The following is a 20,661-nucleotide window of genomic DNA, read 5'->3' on the forward strand; positions in this document are numbered from 1 at the left end:
TGAGGCCGAACACTTTCACACTTAAAGACTGATTCACTCTTCATTAATGAAGCAAGCTCAGTGGCAAACTTACCGACACTGATGATGTTGGCAGACAGGAAGTGGCTGCAGGGAAGGCTGGCAGTACTCACAAAAGAGTCGCCGTCCGTCGTCACGGTAGTCCTCGACCTCAGAGACGGGTTGGGCGAGTCAGTGACCATGGCCATTCTGGCTGCCACAGACTCCATGACTGCTGATGGATGATGGACAGGTGTAAAGTGGCAGGGCTTCACACTGTTAGCAGATTGACCTCACACCACCAAGAGTCAGTCTCTCAGTGCCTGTGATCCAGTCAAAAGATAAAAACAGTGACCAGAGATGGAGTTCAAGAAACGTCGTGTCTCATTGTCAAAAATATTTTGTAAAGTCACTGGTTGTAAACCTGGGGTGAAGGAGCAAATGCAGCCTGGGAGGGTCCTCAAACTGAAGTTCAGTGGTGGTGGAAAGCTGCGGGCATTATGGGCCTGGGGCAGACCACAATTCAATGAATGGATGCTATCCAACGCTGTCAAACTGTCAGACTAATCCCAAAAGCTATAGTCCAATCCAATGTTCAGAAAATTCCACGTTCCAGAAAAGATGCTGAACACGATCCTCAAATGACACGTTTGATTTGTGTTGAGAGGCTGAGGAGGCCAAAGGGATTTCTGGTCTTTCCTGTGTGAAGGGCAGATTATGAAGAATGACGTCTATCAGAGGCCATCACCCAAAAAACTTCTGCTCCTCCGGGTCTGAACCATAATCACAGGCTGAGTTGCTGTAGTCACCTACAATGGGGGAGACAGACAGAGGTGGGGGGAGATGGGATGAGACACATGACAGAAACAATTAATAATTCAAGTTACAACAACTCTTTGATGTATTGTATCCAACAGCAGCAAACAATGAATTTTAAGTATCTTTGGAGCTCAGTGTTTTGTCTTTTACTTCAGTATATGGAGAAGAGATATTGTGGTCAACATTATAATTAGCATAAAAAGTTTGGGACTTCATGAATGGACATCAGTACAGTTCGTTTGCATGGAACCAGCATCTACTGGTCGTTAGAGGAACTGCAGCACCAATGCACCACAGCACAGACATGGTTGCAGGCAAACCTTCCAACTGAACCTCTACACCTCTGGTTTGAGTCTGGCCTGGGACATTTGGTGCATGTCATTCCCTCTCTTTTCTGTCATTTCCTGTTAGCTCTTGAAAATAAAAGTATAAAGTGCATGAGTACGAAGCAACTGACCTTTACCTTAAGACAATGACGCCAACTATAGTGACATCACTCAAGGATATTTATCAGACTTCACACAGCTCCCTCTGGAGACATTAAAGGCTTCATACAACTTACTATACTGTGTACAGTATGTAATCATTGAAAGTGAAGAAGCACCAGGCTCCATTTACAAAAAGACACATATGCATATCAAATTACATTCTGGTTTATTGTGTCTCTCTCAGTGTCATAAATACATATGACCAGCTTTGTTAGCTGAAGTCCGTCAGGGGTCACTGTGGGTCACTCCCAGTGCCCTTGGGCTCTCTAAAAATTTCGCTTGACTCAGGTTGACCTGATGACCCTCAGTCATTCTTCTACTCTCTTTCCCCAAGTTTCCTTTCTGTCTTCCTTGTCCCTGTCAAATCAATGCAAAAATGTAATTTGATCTCAGATTCAATTAGTGCGGCTGTATTTGGATGTCACAGCACGAGTCACACATATTAAATGATCCAGATAGCTGAAAATGAAACCTGAAGGCAGCAGAAAAAGCAAGAGAAAAAACATGGAGAGAAGCTTAAAACTATGGGAGTTGGGTTGAAATTAATGATTGAAAATATAAAAATAAAAGTCATGTAAAGCTTAAAGGATTTGAACACATGAATGTACTCTAGTTTAAGACAAAACCTCAGTGTGTGTACGGTGAAGTAACGGTGTGACAGTTGCCAGCATGTCAGACCACACCTCACACTCCCTTCACCTCTCCTACCTAAACTTCCTTTGTTTACCTACCTCGCCGCCTTCTGCCGCACATCGCTCACAGAAACCCGCCCACGTGAAGATCGGATAAGCCTCAGTACAGCTCAGCTTGGCTTGAAAGACTCCTTTAAATCAGCTTTTTAAAGTTGAAAGCTTTAATGTTGTGTATGTGATCCACCGCCCTGCTAAGGACTGAACAATGTGTGTGTGTGTGTTTGTGTGTGTGTGTAATGTGTGGTGGGGGAGTCAGTCACGGTTAGCTAGACGTAGTGGGCCGGTTGGAGGACATGTTGAGAACTGTTTTTGAAAGGTTGGCGGTCAAATTGCCTGAGCGGCAGGTCTGAACACGTTCCTTAGCATCAAACACACATCATACACACTCCACCTGGACACAGGAGAAGGTGTGTGTGTGTGTGTGTGTGTGTGTGTGTGTGTGTGTGTGTGTGTGTGTGTGTGTGTGTTAAGTGCTGGGGCTTAACTGTGTGGCTTTAGTTGGAATGTGACACGGTAATTCCAACAGTGACGGAAGAATTTCATCCATTTCATGTGTGATATGCATTGATTTATAGAAACAGCAAACAACAAACCATGACTGTATGTCCTAACATGACATATTTCATAAACCCTTCGTATTCAGTGATGTTAGAGTGACTCATCGACGACACAGAACTGCGATCAGTCAGTGCTGTGGAGGCAACAGGATATTCAGTGCACTGTTTGCTTGTTCACTGCCCCAAAGTGCCCAAAAAAAGTCAATTATTATTATAGATTAAATATATAATTATAATATGTAACTTCAACATTAAAGTTACATTAAAATGTCTGACAACAACAACCCAGTGTTATATATTTTGTTGAGTTGTGTTCTTACAATATCCCAAATGTTTCCATCAAATCTTAAACCAGAGAAATCTGTGATTTTAATCATGGTAATGGTCCGTTTCATTTGGCCGCCTGTCAATGACGTTATATTCCCTGTGTCCATGTCAGCTGTGGTTTCCTGACAGAAGCTCAACTGACTTTTATCCAGTTTTAATTCACGTTTTACACATTTTAACCAGATTAAGGATTCTCGTCAGCGTCTGGATCTCAAGTTATCTGAGAAAAAAGCTGAGTTAATGTTAGACAGCTCGGCTCCCGACCGCTGCACGACTCCCTGCTGAACTGAGTCGATGAATCCCTGATTTTTAATGTGAAACTGCTTTATTCAGTGTTTCTACAGGCTTTAACCCCCTGGTCCATTTGTTATAGAGAGGAGAAGACCGCTCTCCTTGCATCGTAGGGACTCACCTGACTTTGTTGTTACTCCTCGTCCATCTCTCCCCCCATTTCACCACACTGACAGAATAAAAGTTTTGGGTTTTTTTTTAACTAACACTCCTGCTACCACCCGCCTCAATCCTCTCTGCCTGAATTCACGGCGGGGTCATGGATGTGAATGCACATGACAGTTGCTAGGTAATAAGGTAAACTTTCGTATTTCTGCTACCAACCAAATAAAAGTATAGGCGTGGTCACTGGCCAATCATCATTGTTGTACCAATTTTCATACGTTTACGGACACGGGACATAACCAGGAAGAAAACAGAAAATAGCAGTAGAAGGAAACAAATGAGGTTTTATTTGTGTCTGAAATTTTAAATTAGAAGTGCAAAGAATTTTCATTTTCCAGGACAGTCACCAACCATAGTCTCTTCTACAACAAAGAAAGAACAAGACAGTATCGTACTGTAGATGCAAAGTACTGTAGATGTTGTAGATGCAAAGTACTCAACTGCTGCTCAGTACAGTAGTAAAGTAGACATGAATGAGTGATCTGACGCATGATCACACTGTGAGCAAGAGTGAACGAATCAAATAAGTGGAAAAATAAATGAACATGTTTCTGGAAGTGACTCACTCTCTGGATGCAGGAAGTGCTTCAGCAATAAAAACACAAAAAGATAAGAGGCACAAGATTGTGTCCATGAAAGCCTTGCAGTGGCAATGTGAGATAAGCATCTTGTCTGTCCACTTATCTTTGACTTGTCCTGACATGCGGTGACTTTTCCTGCACAAGCCATACTACTCTGTTTGTCCAGGACTGAGATCAGGGAGTCATGCATCATCCAATGAGCAGTCTTCCCTGGATAATATACTGCTGCACTGTTGAGAGCACGAGCACAATGGTAGACAACATCCAAAGTTCAGCAGATCAGGAGTGTGCCTAAACGGATTACCATCCACCAGAAGGCAGCTCTATTGATTCTGTGAGTTCTTCTGATCAAGTGATTGATCAGTGCAAGCCCAGCCCTCCTGGACCAACCATCCAACACTGCAGGATTTGGTTTCTCTGAGTGTTTACCTGAAATCTGCTATATTTTTATATGAAGAGTAAATGGAGGGTTTGTTGTTTTAAAGATATGTTTTGACATCAATATAGAGTTTATTATTATTTCATTGTATGGCCTTGTGTTGCTGTGATGGTTTAGTTTTCAGAAATTGGGTAGTTGAACAATATTAAAATCCATGTGTGCTGAAAGCTAAGTAATTATATTAGCAGTGGTGGAACGTAATTAAGTACATTTACAGTAAGCACTGTACTTAAGTACAATTTTTAGATACTTGTACTTGTGTATTTCCATTCAATGCCATTTTAATCTTCCACTCCGCTACATTTCAGAGGGAAATATTTTACTTTCCACTACACTCATCTGACAGCTTCACTTAAACAAGTCAGACACTGTAAGGTCTGTAACACTTCAGTTCACTGAAGCGTGCACTGTACTGGGTTCCCTTTCACCCTGAAGAAGAAGTTGACCCCCCCTGATTGTCATTGTATAATTTGACTCTGGATGAAATGCTCTGTGGACCTGAGGGGAAAATGGTGACGAAATGACAGTTTCTCATCTCTTTGATAAAAGAGAAGAAACGTATCAATCCATTTGATACTTGTATTAATGATACTCAAAACAAGATTCAGTGTGAGGTGTATCGATACCTGAGGTATCCAGGAATTTAAACTTGAGTTCTTCTTCCTCAAAATGTTTCATCATTATTTAGTGGTAGATGTTACACTCATCACTAGTTTCACAATAACTCTACAATTTGTCCTGTGTACAGATATCTATGTTGAGCAACGCGATTATGAAGAGTATGACTGTAAAGTGGAACAAAAGGCTTCCTGAAAGCAGTAACATTAAACTGTAGGTTAACACCCTTTTTTTTGCTAAGTACAGCGAGTTGCATACAAGCTCAAGCACGGTCATGCACTTAAACTCTGTTTCACAACACCAACTCTGACTATAGAGAGAAAGCATTCACATTAAGCCCTGTGAATGAAATACAAACACGCGTATGCTGTACGCCCCGTGGATAAAACACATCACAGCCAACATCAGTCGAATCGCTGTGGTTGCCGTTAGCACAAGACGACTCTCATGACTGAAGTCTACACGGACACAATAAAAGTATGAATAATGCATTAACAGTGTTGTCAGAGGGTGAGTCAGTCTGTCTCAGCTCTCTGCAGCGTGTTTCACCATTTGATTTGGACTATTTGGACTACCGGGTGTTGTTGTGACTACTTTGTCACACACACACACACACACACACACACACACACACACACATACACACTCCTCTGCAGAACTGGCTGTTCTCCTAAGCTGCCAGTGGGTGAGAGACTGAGACGGAGAGGGGGACATGTACAGACACACATACAGCGGATATTTACTGCTATTATCATACCGTTTAAAAGTTGATTCATGTTGTCAGAGCTATTGCTGGATATGTGTGCGTACAAGCTAAAGAGGCTAGTACCTTGATTCATTTGCTTATGGAATTTAGACATGTGCAGATGCAGTATCTCTGCCAGTAGCCAGATGTTACAGGCCAACAGTCAAAGCCACTCTTAACACAATGGCTCTTTATTCCACATTCCCCACCTGACTGCTCCGTCCACACAACACATGCATTACACAATAGGAGCCATTCAGTGCACATACTTTCAAGAAGTTTCATGAAAGTGTGCAATCTGTTGCAGCCAAGATAATGTACATGACAGTAAAGAACATGCTGCTGAAAGGAAGAAAGGATGCTTAATTCCAAAATCAAATAATGAAATGCCAAGACAAGGTTCATCATTGGGGTCAACAATGACTAACTGTAATATAAAATATTGTAATTCAGGTCATTGTGGTAATTGAGGTTTTCCTGGTTAAGTAAAGGTTTCATAAAAAATAAATGATATATCATTATATAGTAAATTTACTGCATTTTTGTAAGTTTAAGAATAGAGTTGATCTGTTTTTGGCGAACAGAGTTCTCGAGTTCAGGTGCTTTTTGTCACATTGATGCAAATCATATTCAAATACAATACTGGCATAAACCAGTACACCTCATCACTGTGGATATTTGGGGTCCAAAGCCGATAACGCCAAATAAAACATAAACATAAAATCCCATTTTGGTGACTCCCAGACTACACTTCTAGTTACACTGTTGAGCCTTAATTTTAATTTTTACAATCAAGGGGGAAAATTGCTGTAAAATGTTGTTTATTCATTTTTCATTTGGGACGTAATAGTTTCAGTTTTATATCTTACATCCAAAGGAAGCTTTTATTTCAGTCGACATTTCATCATGTTGAATAAATGTACACCGAAAGACAGCACCAACACCAGCAGCAACACCAGCAGCAACAGCAGCAACACACTTTCCCAGAGGTTTGAATTGTTTTCAATCTGTCAGGTCTTTATCCCAGGTAAGGTGCTGGGTTTCAGTGCTGTTAAATTCCCCTTGACTGAGCTGAAAGAGGCTGAAAACCAACACCCCGCTGAAAAACAAGCCTCCACAAAGGGTTAGAGAACCGGATTTTCCCATCAAATCCTGCTTGTGTTCATAGCTGCCAAGTTTGGGTGATGCAGTTGGTCAGCAGCACGTCACGGAGAGAAGTGTATGTGTTGTGTTCATCACAAGAAAGTCAAGAAGTCACACATGCACACACACACACACACACACATACACACACGATACAGAGAGTTATTCAGCTCATCTCTGTCATGAACGGGTTATAGGGTTCTTTACTTTGTTCCTGAGAGAATGAAAAAATGTGACAGACAAAGAGACACAGTGGAGGCTTCGATCTGAACACACGGTTTCAACATTTGCTCCTCATCCCTGAGTGGCCTGGCAGGACTGATGCTGTTTTAAATGATGCTGCATGTGGGACAAGCCTCGACGGTTCAGACACAATCTGTCCTCATACACAGATAGAAATATTAACACTTGCCACGGTGCTCAAAACCACCTCTGTGGTTGTTCCTGCTACAGTAAGTGTCTGCAGGAGCACATTTTGCTATAATGACACATACACACACATTCATACACACAGACTCACAAGGTGAAAAAAACAATACCAGCCCCACTGTTGTATCTGGTAACAAGTCCTTCTTCCAAAATAAGAGCCAGGTCTGACGTCCAGGTTACTTTCATGAAATCTTTGGGTATCTGCTTTCAAAAACTCACTCCTGTGGTTGTATTGTACTTTCCATGTGCATGAGAAAATGAAATATTCATGTTCCGCAGAGGATGAAACCGATCAATGTTGGGTGATCCTCTGAATTTTCATCACCAGCAGGATGACATTTTTGGTACAACTATTGGATAACAACTATGTATAACTTTCCTTTCCTGCTGACGCATGATGTAGACCTGATCCACAGTAATACCTGCAAAATCATTGACAATCCTGTAAACTTCAGGTTCATCACCTGCTGAGCATCAGCATTTAGATCAAAACATCACTGCACCTACGTATGTCCAAACAGAGCCATAATCATACTGAAAATGAGTTTCCTCCACTTTTCCTCCAAGATAAAACAGGGATATGGTTTCTCAATGCTTGCCTTAAATTCCTTGCAGTGCAGACTGAAATTTGAAGTCGTTGGAGTACTCAGTTATGGAGTCAGACCTAAATTGCTCACTTGCAACAGCCACAAACAGTTACAAAATCAGTCCACTGCAACTTTAAAAGGGGAGAATTAAGAGTCATGTCTAAACAAGACCTAGAAAAACTTATGACTACTGTATATTCAGGCTGGATTGTAATACTCTGTGTTCAAGTCTCCCCAAAGAAGTAATCAGATAGCTGTGTCTCATTCAGAACACCACCACTTCTTTGACAGAAGAAAGGGCAGCAGTCTCCAATTCTCAGATCACTTCAATGGATATCTCTGTGTGAATACGTGTGTCAAAAATGTGTATTTCTACTTTATCAAGCACAAATACTTTTCCTCCTGTATTCTGTTTCTGTGTTACAAACTCCCTGGACATTTCACGTTAATGCGTCGATGAACAGGTTGAAAATGTGAGGACAACACAGACCTGGATATTAGGTATTCTATACAATGAAGTTATACATCATGTAAACATGTAAAAATATCATCATCAAAAGCAGAGGACATTCATCATGGCTACAGAAGGGTGTGTTTGGTGACATAAAAATATGTATGTTTGAGTGTGGAACACACAATGTTTGATAAATAGTTGGTAAATTAAGATTTGTGTTGGTTGATTTTGTTGCTTGACCTGCTGAAATAAAAAGCAGCATCTTGCATTTCAGTATATTTCTGCCAAAAGAAAATTGAATGGACTAAATTTCATTTACAGTCTAACTGAAAATCACGTCAAGCAGCAACATAAGCAGTTAGCACAAACCATGGAAACATGTAGGCCAGCATGCCAACATATTGTTAAAAGACAATTTCAAGTAACACTATCACTTTAAAGGAGCTATTTCTACGTTTTGCTTTTGCTACATAGCCAACGTTAGCATTACCAGCTGTTTACTTACCAGTCTAGAGGAAACTTTGCAAGTTCACCATCAAACTTAATTCTTTTGCTTATTCCAGCGGTGGAAACCTCTTGTTTTGATTCTACCCTATCACTTTTTTTTCTTTTACTGACGTTAGCATGCTAACCATGCTGACAATAGCTGTTTAACTAGCTAGCTAGCCTCTTTCGATAACAAGTCACGCTGTACAAAGCAGGCAAGTAAACGGCTGTTAATTAATTGGCTATGTGGCAATAGCAAAACTTACAAATAGCTCCTTTACTGTTACTTTCGGTTTGGTTTCTTTCATGTTTATGAGGATTTTAGTGGACAGGTCAGTGAATCTAGTTCCTGAACGCTCCTTACACTTCAGCGCACAATGCAACAATAATGCCAAGTAAACAAAAATGAGCAAGTCTATCGTATTACAGTCTGCTAAGAACAATAGGCTTTTCCACTAACCTTGTGATGGACTGAAACTAACAACAATCAAATGATTAAATGAATGAATAAAATTAGGTGCCAAAATGAGCAACAAACAGACCCAAGGCATTACTTCACCAAAAAATATTTGATAGTCAAAAGGCAAGTTATATCACAACTCATTTCCAAGTCAGATATGGTTTTCCTTTCTATATGGTCAGCCAGATGGTCCAGAGCAGTCGGCATCTGGGCAACATACTTGAAAAGGTCATCGTAATTCACGACCAGAAACTCAAGATGAAAAGTAGGAAATTATTTGGGAGAAAAAAGGAATAAGATGCAACCCTGAAAAGGTCACGTACTCCAAACGTACAGAGACTCTGGGATTATGGAGTTTGTTTTGTTTTCTTTTTTGGAGTAGGTTAATTATATTCCCTCCCTGACACATTCAAAGAAAGAGCATAAAGCGTGGTCCCAGTGTTTCAGAATGTAAATGTTATTTTGTCTTGTTGGAACCTGCTGTCACTTTCATCTAGATGTGCTGCAGCTGTAATTACAGACATGTTAATTGCTACTTCAGCTGCTCAGTATTTAAGCTGTGATTATTTTCTAATGTAATGACTGCTGGGTAGTGTCACTATAGCAAACTACACAGCAAACACAATACACACACATGCTGCCACTTGTTAGTGTGCCAGCGCGCTGACAGAATAAAGTCATCTGGTTATGTTAATGATTCCGAGTGTTGTACTTGATGATAGTCATAAAAAGTCCTGCAGAAAAGAAATTGTACATACACCCACTAAGCACTTTATTAGGAACACTGGTTCTTTGTTGCGAAGATTCCACCAGATGTTGGAAACTTTCCTCTGAGACTTTGCTAAATGTTGACATGACTGTATCCCATCATTTCAGCTGCGTGCACACGCACACACGTGCGCGCACAAACACCCCTCAAAATAACTGAGATGTGTGGGGGGGTGTGCAGGACTATAAACACATTACCTTCTACATGTTGACATAAAACGCTGATCTTTTTTTTTTTTTTTAACTCAAATGTAAATTGCCTACTGTTTAATATTCATTGGAATGAAATAGGGAAGTAAGCTGTGATTTACTCCAGTGAGAAAGACGCAAAAGAAATGTCACACTTTGAATAAGTTAATAACTGAAAGGAATAAGGTCTCACACACAGTCACAGAGAAGGTATTAGTACCGAAACATTGCTTCCAATAAATCATTTCTGAAAAGTATTTCAAATAGACAGTGTGTGTGTTTTTTTGACTGTGAATCTGGTGATACATTTTTCTTATCGTCAACAAACCCTGTGAAAAAATCCAAACCACAAATGAGTGCAACGAGACTTGTGGACTGAGACCTTGCAGACTTTTGTTATATGTACAGTCATGTCTTCATCATCATCACGTCACGTCTGACAGCTGCTGGACCCTGAAGGGATGAAATGCACTAAGAAATGGGACTTAAAAAGCTCATGTGTTTCCATGGAGATTAACTGATTTCTGACCCTGTAACTAATTTCAAAGAACTTTCATGAACATTTCCTAACAGTATTGGTATTTGCATTAATTTAGTTTTTTTACATAGACATAGCTTTATCAATATGGATTATGAATAATTTTCAGAGCAAAGTCCAGTGGAGTCTTCACCCCAAGCAGACTCTCACGAAGTCAGAAAGTCCACTTATGGACTTGATGAACTGTGGATGTCTCCCCACATTTTTGACTATGTGCTGTATAATTTATACAGTAACACTGAGTGTGCAAAGTCCTATCAGCACCAAACAAATCCCTGTTTGTTTTACATTATGGCCTCATAAAAAGTCATCTGGTACAATACCTGTTCTCTGACTTCAAACAGTCTGTGTGGTGAGTGTAGCGTGGCTCCTCTCATGCTTTTAAGTCACTAGGATAGACTGCAGTACTACATTAAACAAAGGGATAAAAATGATTTACTGTCTGTTTTGTGTGATGTATGACTTCCCCGCCCCTGGATACTGCAGGTGAGGAAACCGGGAGTCAAGTTGAAACACAAATTAGTGAAGTTGTAAAAAATGTACTTTATGTGCCTGCATCTAGTCTGCCAAATGAAAAATGGTAGGAACATTAAAGTGGCTATTTGTAAGTTTTCTCTGTCCCTGAACGTGGTTTCTTGTCAGGAGCTGATGGTAGGGATTGTCATGTCACAAGAGCTTGTTGCTTTTACAAGACAAGGGTTTATTATGGACCCTGTAAGCAGCTATGTCCTCAGGGCAGACTAGAGGCTGCAGTGAGCTGCTATTAGAAAGTAATGAGACGAGCCAAAGCTAGCTGGTAAGCATGCTAACTTCAGTAGTAGAAAATGCGTGAGAGAGACAGGTTTTAACACTGGTGTTGCTTTCCACCTCTGAAGACAGCTGTTGGTAAATAAAATAACAAGCTTTGATGCTGAACTGACATCGTTTCTTCTGGACTGGTAAGTAAACAGATGCTAATGCTAACGCTGGCTATGTAGCAATAGCAAACCATACAGCTCCTGTAAACGGTCTCAGTGCCTCAAATTAACTACAGCGACAATTCAAAGGCTGCCATTAAGAGGGAGGGGCTGGAAGATGCAGGACGAATCATAAATGTTGATAACTGTACAAACATGGTGTTACACTCACTTGCACACACAAAAAGTGAAAGGTGTGTGAAGAATGAACAGACGGTAAACCACATACCTGGCCAATTGTGAAGTGGGCTGTTCCACCATCAGCTGTCAGATGTTCTGACAGCACGCAGGAACAAATGCTAGATTTAGCACATGGAGATATTACAACTGAGGTGACCACTGAATTAAATGTCTGACGTTTCTCACAAGTCAATCAAACTTAATAACAAAAATACAAAAACAATGTAAGGATTCCAATACAGCCCATATGAGAATTTTTCGATCTGACGGCGTCAGTAAGATGATGTCATTTGTCAGTGCACAGCAAAACAATTTCAAAAATTCGCACTAGTTTCCAGTGTGCCGATTTTATGGTTAATGTTTGATTAGACTGAAATCTGCTCTAAGTAAATGCAAAGAGCTGCACAGAGGTTTTTAATACTCAATAATAATTTAAAAACAGTAGATAAACTTTGTTCATTTGACAAAAAGGTGCAATGTGCACTTGCACGTGACTGGTCTGCGCAGTGCCTTGCTGGATGATGTTGTGTTGCAGTAAGTTCAGACTGATTTAACTTAAGATAGCCATAGGCATAAAAAACACCCTATGGTTAAGAAAAGACCATGGTTTGGGTTTTAAAAACTACTTGGTTGAGGTTAGTGAATGACTGTGTCCATGGATTAAAGAAACCAGGAAGTAAACAGGAAGTGAACAGCGGTCACATGCTTTAATCATCCCATCCATCCAGCCTGACCTTCTCCATTGAGATGTTTTGAGGCTGTCTAGGCTGTGTTTTAACAAACAAAATTTTTTGATATCTGGAACAATTCCTTGTGGATACAATTACTAATATAAAACTTCTAACCTTCTGGCACCATGTAACTGACCCCAAGGACATCTCATGCATCTGTAAATACCACCAAAGGACCCCTAAAACATCTACAAAAACCTCATAATGCCCCTATTAAAACACTCAACTCTCTAGAACCCCCTCAAAGAAGATTGGAAATCCCACAACGGCCTGTTGAAGCCCTTCAAGGACTCTTGAAGTTCTGTCAAAGACCCCCAAAGCACCTGTAACGCAACCAACAGCAAGATATGGCACGCAAAAGGAAAGCATGTGTGTGTGTGTGTGTGTGTGTGTGTGTGTGTGTGTGTGTGTGTGTGTGTGTGTGTGTGTTTGTGTTGTTCTAGTGAATCTCAGACATGACATGTGTTTGATCCTGCAGCTGAAACAGATGTTGTCTGAGGTAATTATGGAAATAACTTGGTCTCTGTCTTCTCAGCAGGTGTCACCTCAGCTCCCCTGCTTCCGTCCAGTTCTGTGGAATGAACCGTGTGTGTGTGTGTGTGTGTGTGCGTGTGCGTGTGTGTGTGTGGTCAATAGAGGATGTCCTTTCACAAACAACCTGCCACCCACTCATCTACAACAGCTACTGTGTCGGCTATTGTTATGTTGTACTACCACAGGTTAAACTCAGATCACCCTGATATAAGGAACAATAAATGATACTGGCCTCTTTTAAAAATCAGATCTGGCCGAGACATCGCTGTCAACCTGTGTGGTGCAGTTGTGAATGTGCTTATATGTGATAGATCCACATATAAGCAGGTTTTCTGATTTTTACATGATAAATTAGCATAATATATATATATATATATATATATATACATATATATATATGTGAAATGACAGATATCACACATGAAAGCATCAATTTCACATATAATATCAAGTATAAGACACCATTTCACTTGTGAATTAGAGTTACTGTATCATGGTTGTTTGCCTCCACCAGTCAGTCAAGTTACAGTTTAAATTCCAGACTTCTAAAATACATGCAGTGAAGAATTTGAAGGAATTCAATAAAAGATTTAAGTGTATTCAATCATAATTAGTGTATAAATTCTTGAGTTATGGCCAAAAATGTGTTTTGTGAGGTCACAGTGATCTTGACCTTTGACCTTTCAACACCAAAATCCAATCAGTTCATAATTGAGTCTGAGTGAATGTTTGTGCCAAATTTGAAGAAATTCCCTCAAGGTGTTCCTTTGATTTAGTTTTCACAACCCGAGACAACCCGAAAACATAATGCTTCTGACCACGGCTGTCACTGGCAACAAGCCATTCAAATTAACTAGATATGGGTATGTGTGATGATTAGATCTTCCACATCTGACATCACAAGTGAAACACTATTGCACTATTGATAAATGCACATTTTACAGGCAATTGATTTTCAAAAATTCCATCTAAAATGTCAAAAGCCCTCAAAAACATACATACACTTGACATGTGATATTACATTTCACCTCATAAACGGACTGCACTTAAACAATGCTTTAGTCCTATCAACCACAAAAAAAACGCTTTACACGACTTGCCACATTCACCCATTTATTCACACATGCATGCACCATATTTGACATCATGTGTGAAATTTGTGTTATTTTCAGGTGAATTTCAAATACTTCACATGTGAAATAAATTAAATCGTGTGAAAACAATTGTACATGGAAAATGCTGTTTCACAAATTCACATCTGCACGCGAATTACCACACCACATGTGAAACAGTATGTCACACATACAGGGATGTGCGGTTTAATTTCATGTGTTGATGTTTTACCTTCAAGCTGAACATTGTTTCTCTCCCTGAAAGGATATAAACCTCAGGGAAACACTCAATAAACAAATTCATTTTTTTTAAATGACTGATGCAAATACAGTCCAATTGAAAGTATAAACTATCATGCTACGATGCTATTTATGTCTACATGAACAGTACCACAGTGTATTGAAAGCCATAACTGTGATTTCATACTGTAGAGATGACACACAAGCACGCATGGTGATGTGTGTGTGTTAGCAACATCCTGAGTTACTTCTGCTCTGCTCAGTCATCCAGCTCAAATATGGTTTTTATAATTCACCTGATTTATTTAATCTAGAATCTAATAATCCAACAGAGCAACAGAAAACCTTTCCCTAAACTGATCGGTGCAAAACCTGAGTTTTACCTTCCTGATGTCAAATCCCCAGAAAGGTCCAATTTAAACATGTTAATCACAGCAGCTGTGATCGAAAACGCTGTTATCAGCCGTCCAAATAATGTACAGGCTGATGCCTTGAAACTAGCTTAGCCAACAAGTAATGTAGATGATGTTAAACACCTGAACCTGCAACTAGACAAACACAAGTTGCATGCAGCCAGTCAAGTTTGTGTCTTACCGTGTGAAATCTCAGACTCTCCCTGTTTGGTTGTTAGTGGTTTAGTCCAAGCGGCAAAGTGCTTCCCATACTATCCACCTTTAATCTGGAACAAGTTACAAGTAGCTCCCAAGTTAAAGGGAGGAGGGAAAGGAAAACGTCAGCTCCTCCCTTCACACTGAGAGCAAAGTTCAACTTCCTGGTGTTCAGGATGGTGGGACAGACTGTGCAAGAAGTGCCGACAGTCACAGTGAAAGAATAGGAGTGGGCTTATGAAGGGATGTTCTCTGTAGCGGCTATAGTACACCTGGTTGGCTCAGGGAGCAGCACTGAGGAGACAAAGAAACTGGTTCTGCAACTTTTCAGGCAGATCACAGCAGAGGTGCCTTGCTTTGAATGAATTAATGAATGAACTTTTACTTAGCCAGGTAGAAGAGAGGAGGTGAGATATTGTAACAACAATTGTTATATTGCAGTAAATAAAGAAGTCTTAGAGGTGCATTTAAAAAAGGAACCTAACTTTTTATTATTTTTTTTAACTGTTTCACAATATTGGTCAGATGTTTTAATATTTATCAGGTCGTATTACTTATAACCCATTAAGAGGGACAGAACATTTGATAATATTTTGACTACAGCTTGGCTGATACAGTTTCCAGGCCACTGTATGGGCCAGAATTAATTTATTAGAGGGTTATTATGGGTGATGTCAACGTGGAGGGAGTTTACAACCTACAATCAAAAACTTTGAGTTGGCATTTCTGCATTTAGATATGTGTTGTTGGGAAGGAAAACAATATTTTAATGTATTAATAAGTAAAACATAAGCAAAATCGTTAAGAAATGAAAGGTTAACTCCTTAGAAAATATTCTAACAGAAAATGAGCGTGTAATTCGTCCTCCTGCCAGTAAGTGTCGCTGTAAGTCATGAGGTCGAGTATCAGTTTGGTTTGTTTACAGGGAAGCAACTTCCCATGTGTTTCCTGGATTTAGCCAGAGACAGTTGAGAAGGAGTATCTTGATTTAACTACATAAAAATTATAACAAGTATTATAAGGAAACACAGCACATATCCCGACTGTGCAGGACACTGCGACGGACCGTCACTCAGCGGACACAGGATATAAATTAACTCACCTGTGAGCGGCGTGCTGTTTTCCTCGCTGTGTATGTTTCGCAGCCCAGTGGCATCTTGAATGTTTGTAGGCTGCATGGTTGTTTTAATTGGGACCGGCGAGCTGCTGTTTCTCTATTTGAAGAACTTCGGCCCGTGGACGCGAATATTTCGCCATGAACTGCAACCTTACTGCGGTTGGTAGAGCCTGACATCGCCTCCTCGGTGTTAGCTAACGATGCCCCTCGCCCCCGCAAACCAAGCCCAGTTGATTCGGTCCAGCCAAAAGGATGAATATTATCAAACCTTCCTGAGAAACAACGCCAACGAAGCCTTTCAAACACTTGCTGGTAAGTTTGTTCGAATTTAACAAACTGAAAAGTTAAATCTTCTTTAGCTAGCTTACTTCACTTTAGCATGTAACTTTAAAGCTAACTGTTTGGAAAACTCACTTTGTGTGAAACTTTGTGCTTAGTCGCCAGTTAGAAAACATAGCTTGAACACTTTCCAGTCCCTCGTCAATTAGACAGATTTAATTCACCTGGTACCAAGTAAGTCAGACACTGTGAAAGTCAGAGCTTGTTGAAGGCTCCTGCAGCCCACGCTGTGTTTTGGTGGAAATAAATGGCCCAGCATATATAACATCTGAATTCTCCAAATATAAATGCTACTGTCTATTAGATAAATGCAGAGTTTAAGAGAATAAGCTATTTATTACTAAAAGAAAAAGGACTTGCATATGGTGGTACACGTTATCTAGCTGTTTTTGGATGTTTGTGAGACCCATACGTCTTTCCATGACTGTTTTTCTCAAGTCAATAGCTCGCTACCATTAACACTAAAAGGCGATTAGTTTATTTCTTTAAATGTGGGTGTCAATAAAGTGGTTTTGCTTTTTGAGCATAAGACAAGCTGGTTATCCTCAAAATAAAAGGCTGTGGTCTGTGCAGGAAATTATGCACATTTCTGAATATTAAAGTATGTTGAATTTTGTTTTTTATTTCCTGCAGGATCCAAAAGATGGCTGGACTGGAGGAAAGAGATAGAGCTGCTCTCAGACCTTGTATACTATGGTTTAACAACGTTCTCAGGTAGTTATTGACCAAAACAGCAGGAAATCTGACTTATTGCATATTTAATTTTTTGTATTGATATAAGAACATAATGATTTGAATCATCCTTCTCTCCAGCTTACCAAACTCTGGGTGAAGAGTACGTCAGCATTATCCAGGTGGATCCCACTAAACATAAGATCCCCTCCCGAGCAAGACGCAGCTTCTTTGTCCTCTGCCACGCCCTCTTGCCCTACCTCCTGGACAAGGTCCTGGTGTGCCTGGAGAATGAGCTGGAACGTGGGCAGGAGAGCGGCAGTGGTGTCAGGCGGCGGCAGGCGGCGGCAGGTCCCTGGAGCCTGGAGTCTTGGCTGAGGAGATGGATGCAGAGGGCGGTGGGACTGTTGTCAGAGCCCCAGAGGAGAGCGTGCCTGCCAGCTGTGTTTGTCCTCCAGCAGGGTCTGACCTTCCTGCACCGACTCCACGTGGCTCTCTTCTACATCAGTGGCTCTTTCTATCACGTGTCCAAGAGGATGGCTGGTATCACCTATGTGGGTGACTTTTATTCACATTTTGCAAATATTTCTCATATTAGACAGATAGATAGAAATAGCACTTATTATATTTTTAATTGATAAACACAAGTATAAGCCATAAGCCATAGAGTGACATATATATATATAACCATGTATGCAGTCATACTTCACTTAACTCAATGCGTTCACTATATTAAATGATATATAAGTAAATGTTCTTGCACTTCCTCCATAATGCAGCGAGAGGATATTTTTTTCTAAGAAGTTGGCGCTTTCCCACAAGTTCAAGTGCCCATTTTATGGAATCTCTAATGAGCAACGCCTTGTTCACTTTAACCTTTTCTTCGCTGGAGTGGGTGTTTGCCCACAGGGACAGCTTCCATACTCACATGCCTGCTTATATTCATTACAAAATTTGCACAACTTGCATATCAAAAGATAAAGGAAACTGTGACAAACTCAGTCATGTCAATTTCATACAGTAAACCGTGGAGAGTTTCCCAACCATGTTATAAAAGCTGTCATTTTATCCATATCATACTACTGTCCTCAATGACTCAACTGAATATACTGTGTCTTGTTTGTTGTTTTTCAGCTTTCCAATATTTTGTAACAATTTTTCCTTACCACTGTCAGTAAAAATGATTGGACCTATTGTGCTGCATTCACTGCAGACCAACAGAGGAAGAAGTTTTGAAAAGTTATAGCTTTGAAAGTTATTGCTTGGACTTGGATACATTTACTAGTACTGTTACTACGGTTTCTGACATGACAGCGTGACGCCTGCATGTTCTGGGACTGGGCTCACTGACACAGAAATTTCCCTTGCTTTAAGGCCTGATATTAATAAAACCCCTGAGTGCAATTCAACAGCAGCATGAGCTGCAGCATAACTTATTGCAGGACTGTTGCATAAGACTGACTTGGTTTTAGCTGTATGTACGTTATAGATTGCTGAGAGTGTGTGCTCGGGTTTTTTGGTGGCACCTCCCGCTCTCACAGATCAAAGATGTTTTACATGTTACATTTACATTTCTAAAGGCACTGAATACAGAATTCTGCACATTGGATTATATTCTAAAATGTGTGTGTGTGTGTGTGTGTGTGTGTGTGTGTGTGTGTGTGTGTGTGTGTGTGTGTGTGTGTGTGTGTGTGTGTGTGTGTGTAGCTGCGTGTGATGGGGCTCAACAGCAATGATAGGACCATCAGGAGCAGCTACAGGCTGCTGGGGGCCCTGTCCCTGCTTCAGCTGGTCATCACTGTGTGTCTCCAGCTCAACAACTTCAGACAGAGACAAAGAGCCAGGCAGGAGTGGAAGCTGTACAGGAACCTCAGGTACAGGACCAGGACCGGACCCACTTACACTCCATCTGGTCAGGGCAGAATTTTAGATTACAAAAACATGTCCTTTTCTACAGTAAATATTTCAGTGTTGACATGAACAGTGTTTTGTCAGTATTTTAAACCGCAGATGATAAAGGTAAAACTTGCGACAACATACTATCACTATAAATCATAATTTTCCAGATGTAAGGGAACATGTTTGTTTGGTATAAGCACCAGCAAAAATCACATCATTTTTATATTTTTGCTGCCCTAACTTGAACAGACTTGTCAACAGTTAATTTGAAGTCTTTTGGGCAGGTCATTTATTGTGGTTTGCCAGCACTCAGCAGGTGAACCATACAGGAAATCCTGGATGCTGATCTAGAAACAGCCAGGCCACTGCGAGAACTACTGGATTATTTGTAATTGAAGCATAGTAGTAAAAGACCTACGTGACATGACATGAGTTTAATGCTGAACTCTTTGAACTGTCTGTCTGCAGTCCTCAGCGCACACAGAGCTCGAGCCCCAAAGCTGCTCGCTGTATCCTCTGTCTGGAGGAGAGGAGACACTCTACCTCCACCCCCTGTGGACACCTCTTCTGCTGGGAGTGCATCACAGAGTGGTGCAACACGAAGGTCAGGCTTATGTTATGACTTGCTCAGGTATAGTGTGTTTACTGGCTGTGTACATCTACTAATTATTCCCCAAAACCAGTTTGCAACACAGACTTTTTAAGATTACAGCTTTTGAGGCATTATTTCCCAGCAGACACATTTCTTGATGCTGAAGCCCAGTATCACCTCCTTTAGCCAAGTCATCCCCTGCGCAGGTTATAACAGCAATTGTATTATATGTATTCTTACTTACTCACATCAGATCCCAGTGTCAGTGTTTACTGATCACACCTACAGCCATATTGGAGCTGACTTCAAACCCATTAACTCCCTCTAAAACCTCAGTATTGTTTGAAAAAAACCTCAATAACTATGTGTTATTGAGGTTGTTCACTAACTATTACTGAGCCTCTGAAGCAGATAGAAACGTGAAATTAAAACCATTTGAGAGCTTAAACCTTTGACTTTGATTGTAAATCATTGACTTTCCCCCAACATTCTCAGTTCAGTTCTTTCTTTTTTTTTTAAACATGTATTTGTGTGATACTTCTCACAGGCTGAGTGCCCCCTGTGTCGGGAGAAGTTCCAGCCTCACAGACTGGTGTACCTGAGGAACTACAGCTAGATCTACAGAGCTGGATACTAAACACATACAAACACATACTGCTGGAGGACTGTACTGCTTTGTAACACCTGTGCTGGCAGGCTGCCCCTCAGGAACATGTGAAAACAAACACAGTGTTTACTTGAGACGACGTCTTGTAGCTTCTTCAGCTTCATGTTTCTTTTTGTTAATTGATTAGATAAACGTTGATTGAGAATTTAATTTCGGCTTGTATCAGTCGAATTGTGTAAATATCACTAATATTTTTATTTAAAACTTGAACAGATGTTAATAAAATGCAGGGATGTATTAA

At 40.5% G+C, this 20,661-nt stretch overlaps 2 protein-coding genes across 3 annotated transcripts in view; one reads left to right on the forward strand and one right to left on the reverse strand.

Moving 5' to 3' along the window:
* plch2a (phospholipase C, eta 2a) overlaps nt 1-15,216 on the reverse strand; it is a 176,385-nt gene extending 161,169 nt beyond the window's left edge. The window contains exons 1-2 of the mRNA XM_056385930.1: nt 15,121-15,216; nt 74-806 (exon numbers count right to left, since the gene is read on the reverse strand). Of these exons, the coding sequence (XP_056241905.1) occupies nt 74-227 (154 nt within the window). The 5' untranslated portion in view covers nt 228-806; nt 15,121-15,216. The remainder of the gene's footprint in view (nt 1-73; nt 807-15,120) is intronic.
* Nucleotides 15,217-16,048: 832 nt separating this feature from the next.
* On the forward strand, nt 16,049-20,661 carry pex10 (peroxisomal biogenesis factor 10). Of its 2 annotated transcripts, none has more exons than XM_056383848.1 (6): nt 16,049-16,563; nt 17,224-17,304; nt 17,404-17,816; nt 18,970-19,139; nt 19,627-19,765; nt 20,301-20,661. In XM_056383848.1, the coding sequence occupies exons 1-6, from the start codon at nt 16,452-16,454 to the stop codon at nt 20,367-20,369; spliced, it is 984 nt and encodes a 327-aa protein (XP_056239823.1). In that variant the 5' UTR covers nt 16,049-16,451; the 3' UTR covers nt 20,370-20,661. The 2 variants fall into 2 exon arrangements, with proteins under 2 accessions (XP_056239823.1, XP_056239824.1); XM_056383849.1 differs by having other exon boundaries at nt 16,051-16,563; nt 18,970-19,136; nt 19,630-19,765.

This window comes from Seriola aureovittata, chromosome 9 (genome assembly GCF_021018895.1).
Source record: "Seriola aureovittata isolate HTS-2021-v1 ecotype China chromosome 9, ASM2101889v1, whole genome shotgun sequence".
NCBI classification, from domain to species: domain Eukaryota; kingdom Metazoa; phylum Chordata; class Actinopteri; order Carangiformes; family Carangidae; genus Seriola; species Seriola aureovittata.

Bases quoted from the DNA above. Each gene is read 5' to 3' on its own strand.
- pex10 (XM_056383848.1), top strand. From the start codon at position 16,452: ATGCCCCTCGCCCCCGCAAACCAAGCCCAGTTGATTCGGTCCAGCCAA. The intron at 19,140-19,626 runs CAGGACCAGGAC...ACTGTCTGTCTG, and splicing joins CTGTACAGGAACCTCAGGTA to CAGTCCTCAGCGCACACAGA. The intron at 19,766-20,300 runs GTCAGGCTTATG...TACTTCTCACAG, and splicing joins CAGAGTGGTGCAACACGAAG to GCTGAGTGCCCCCTGTGTCG.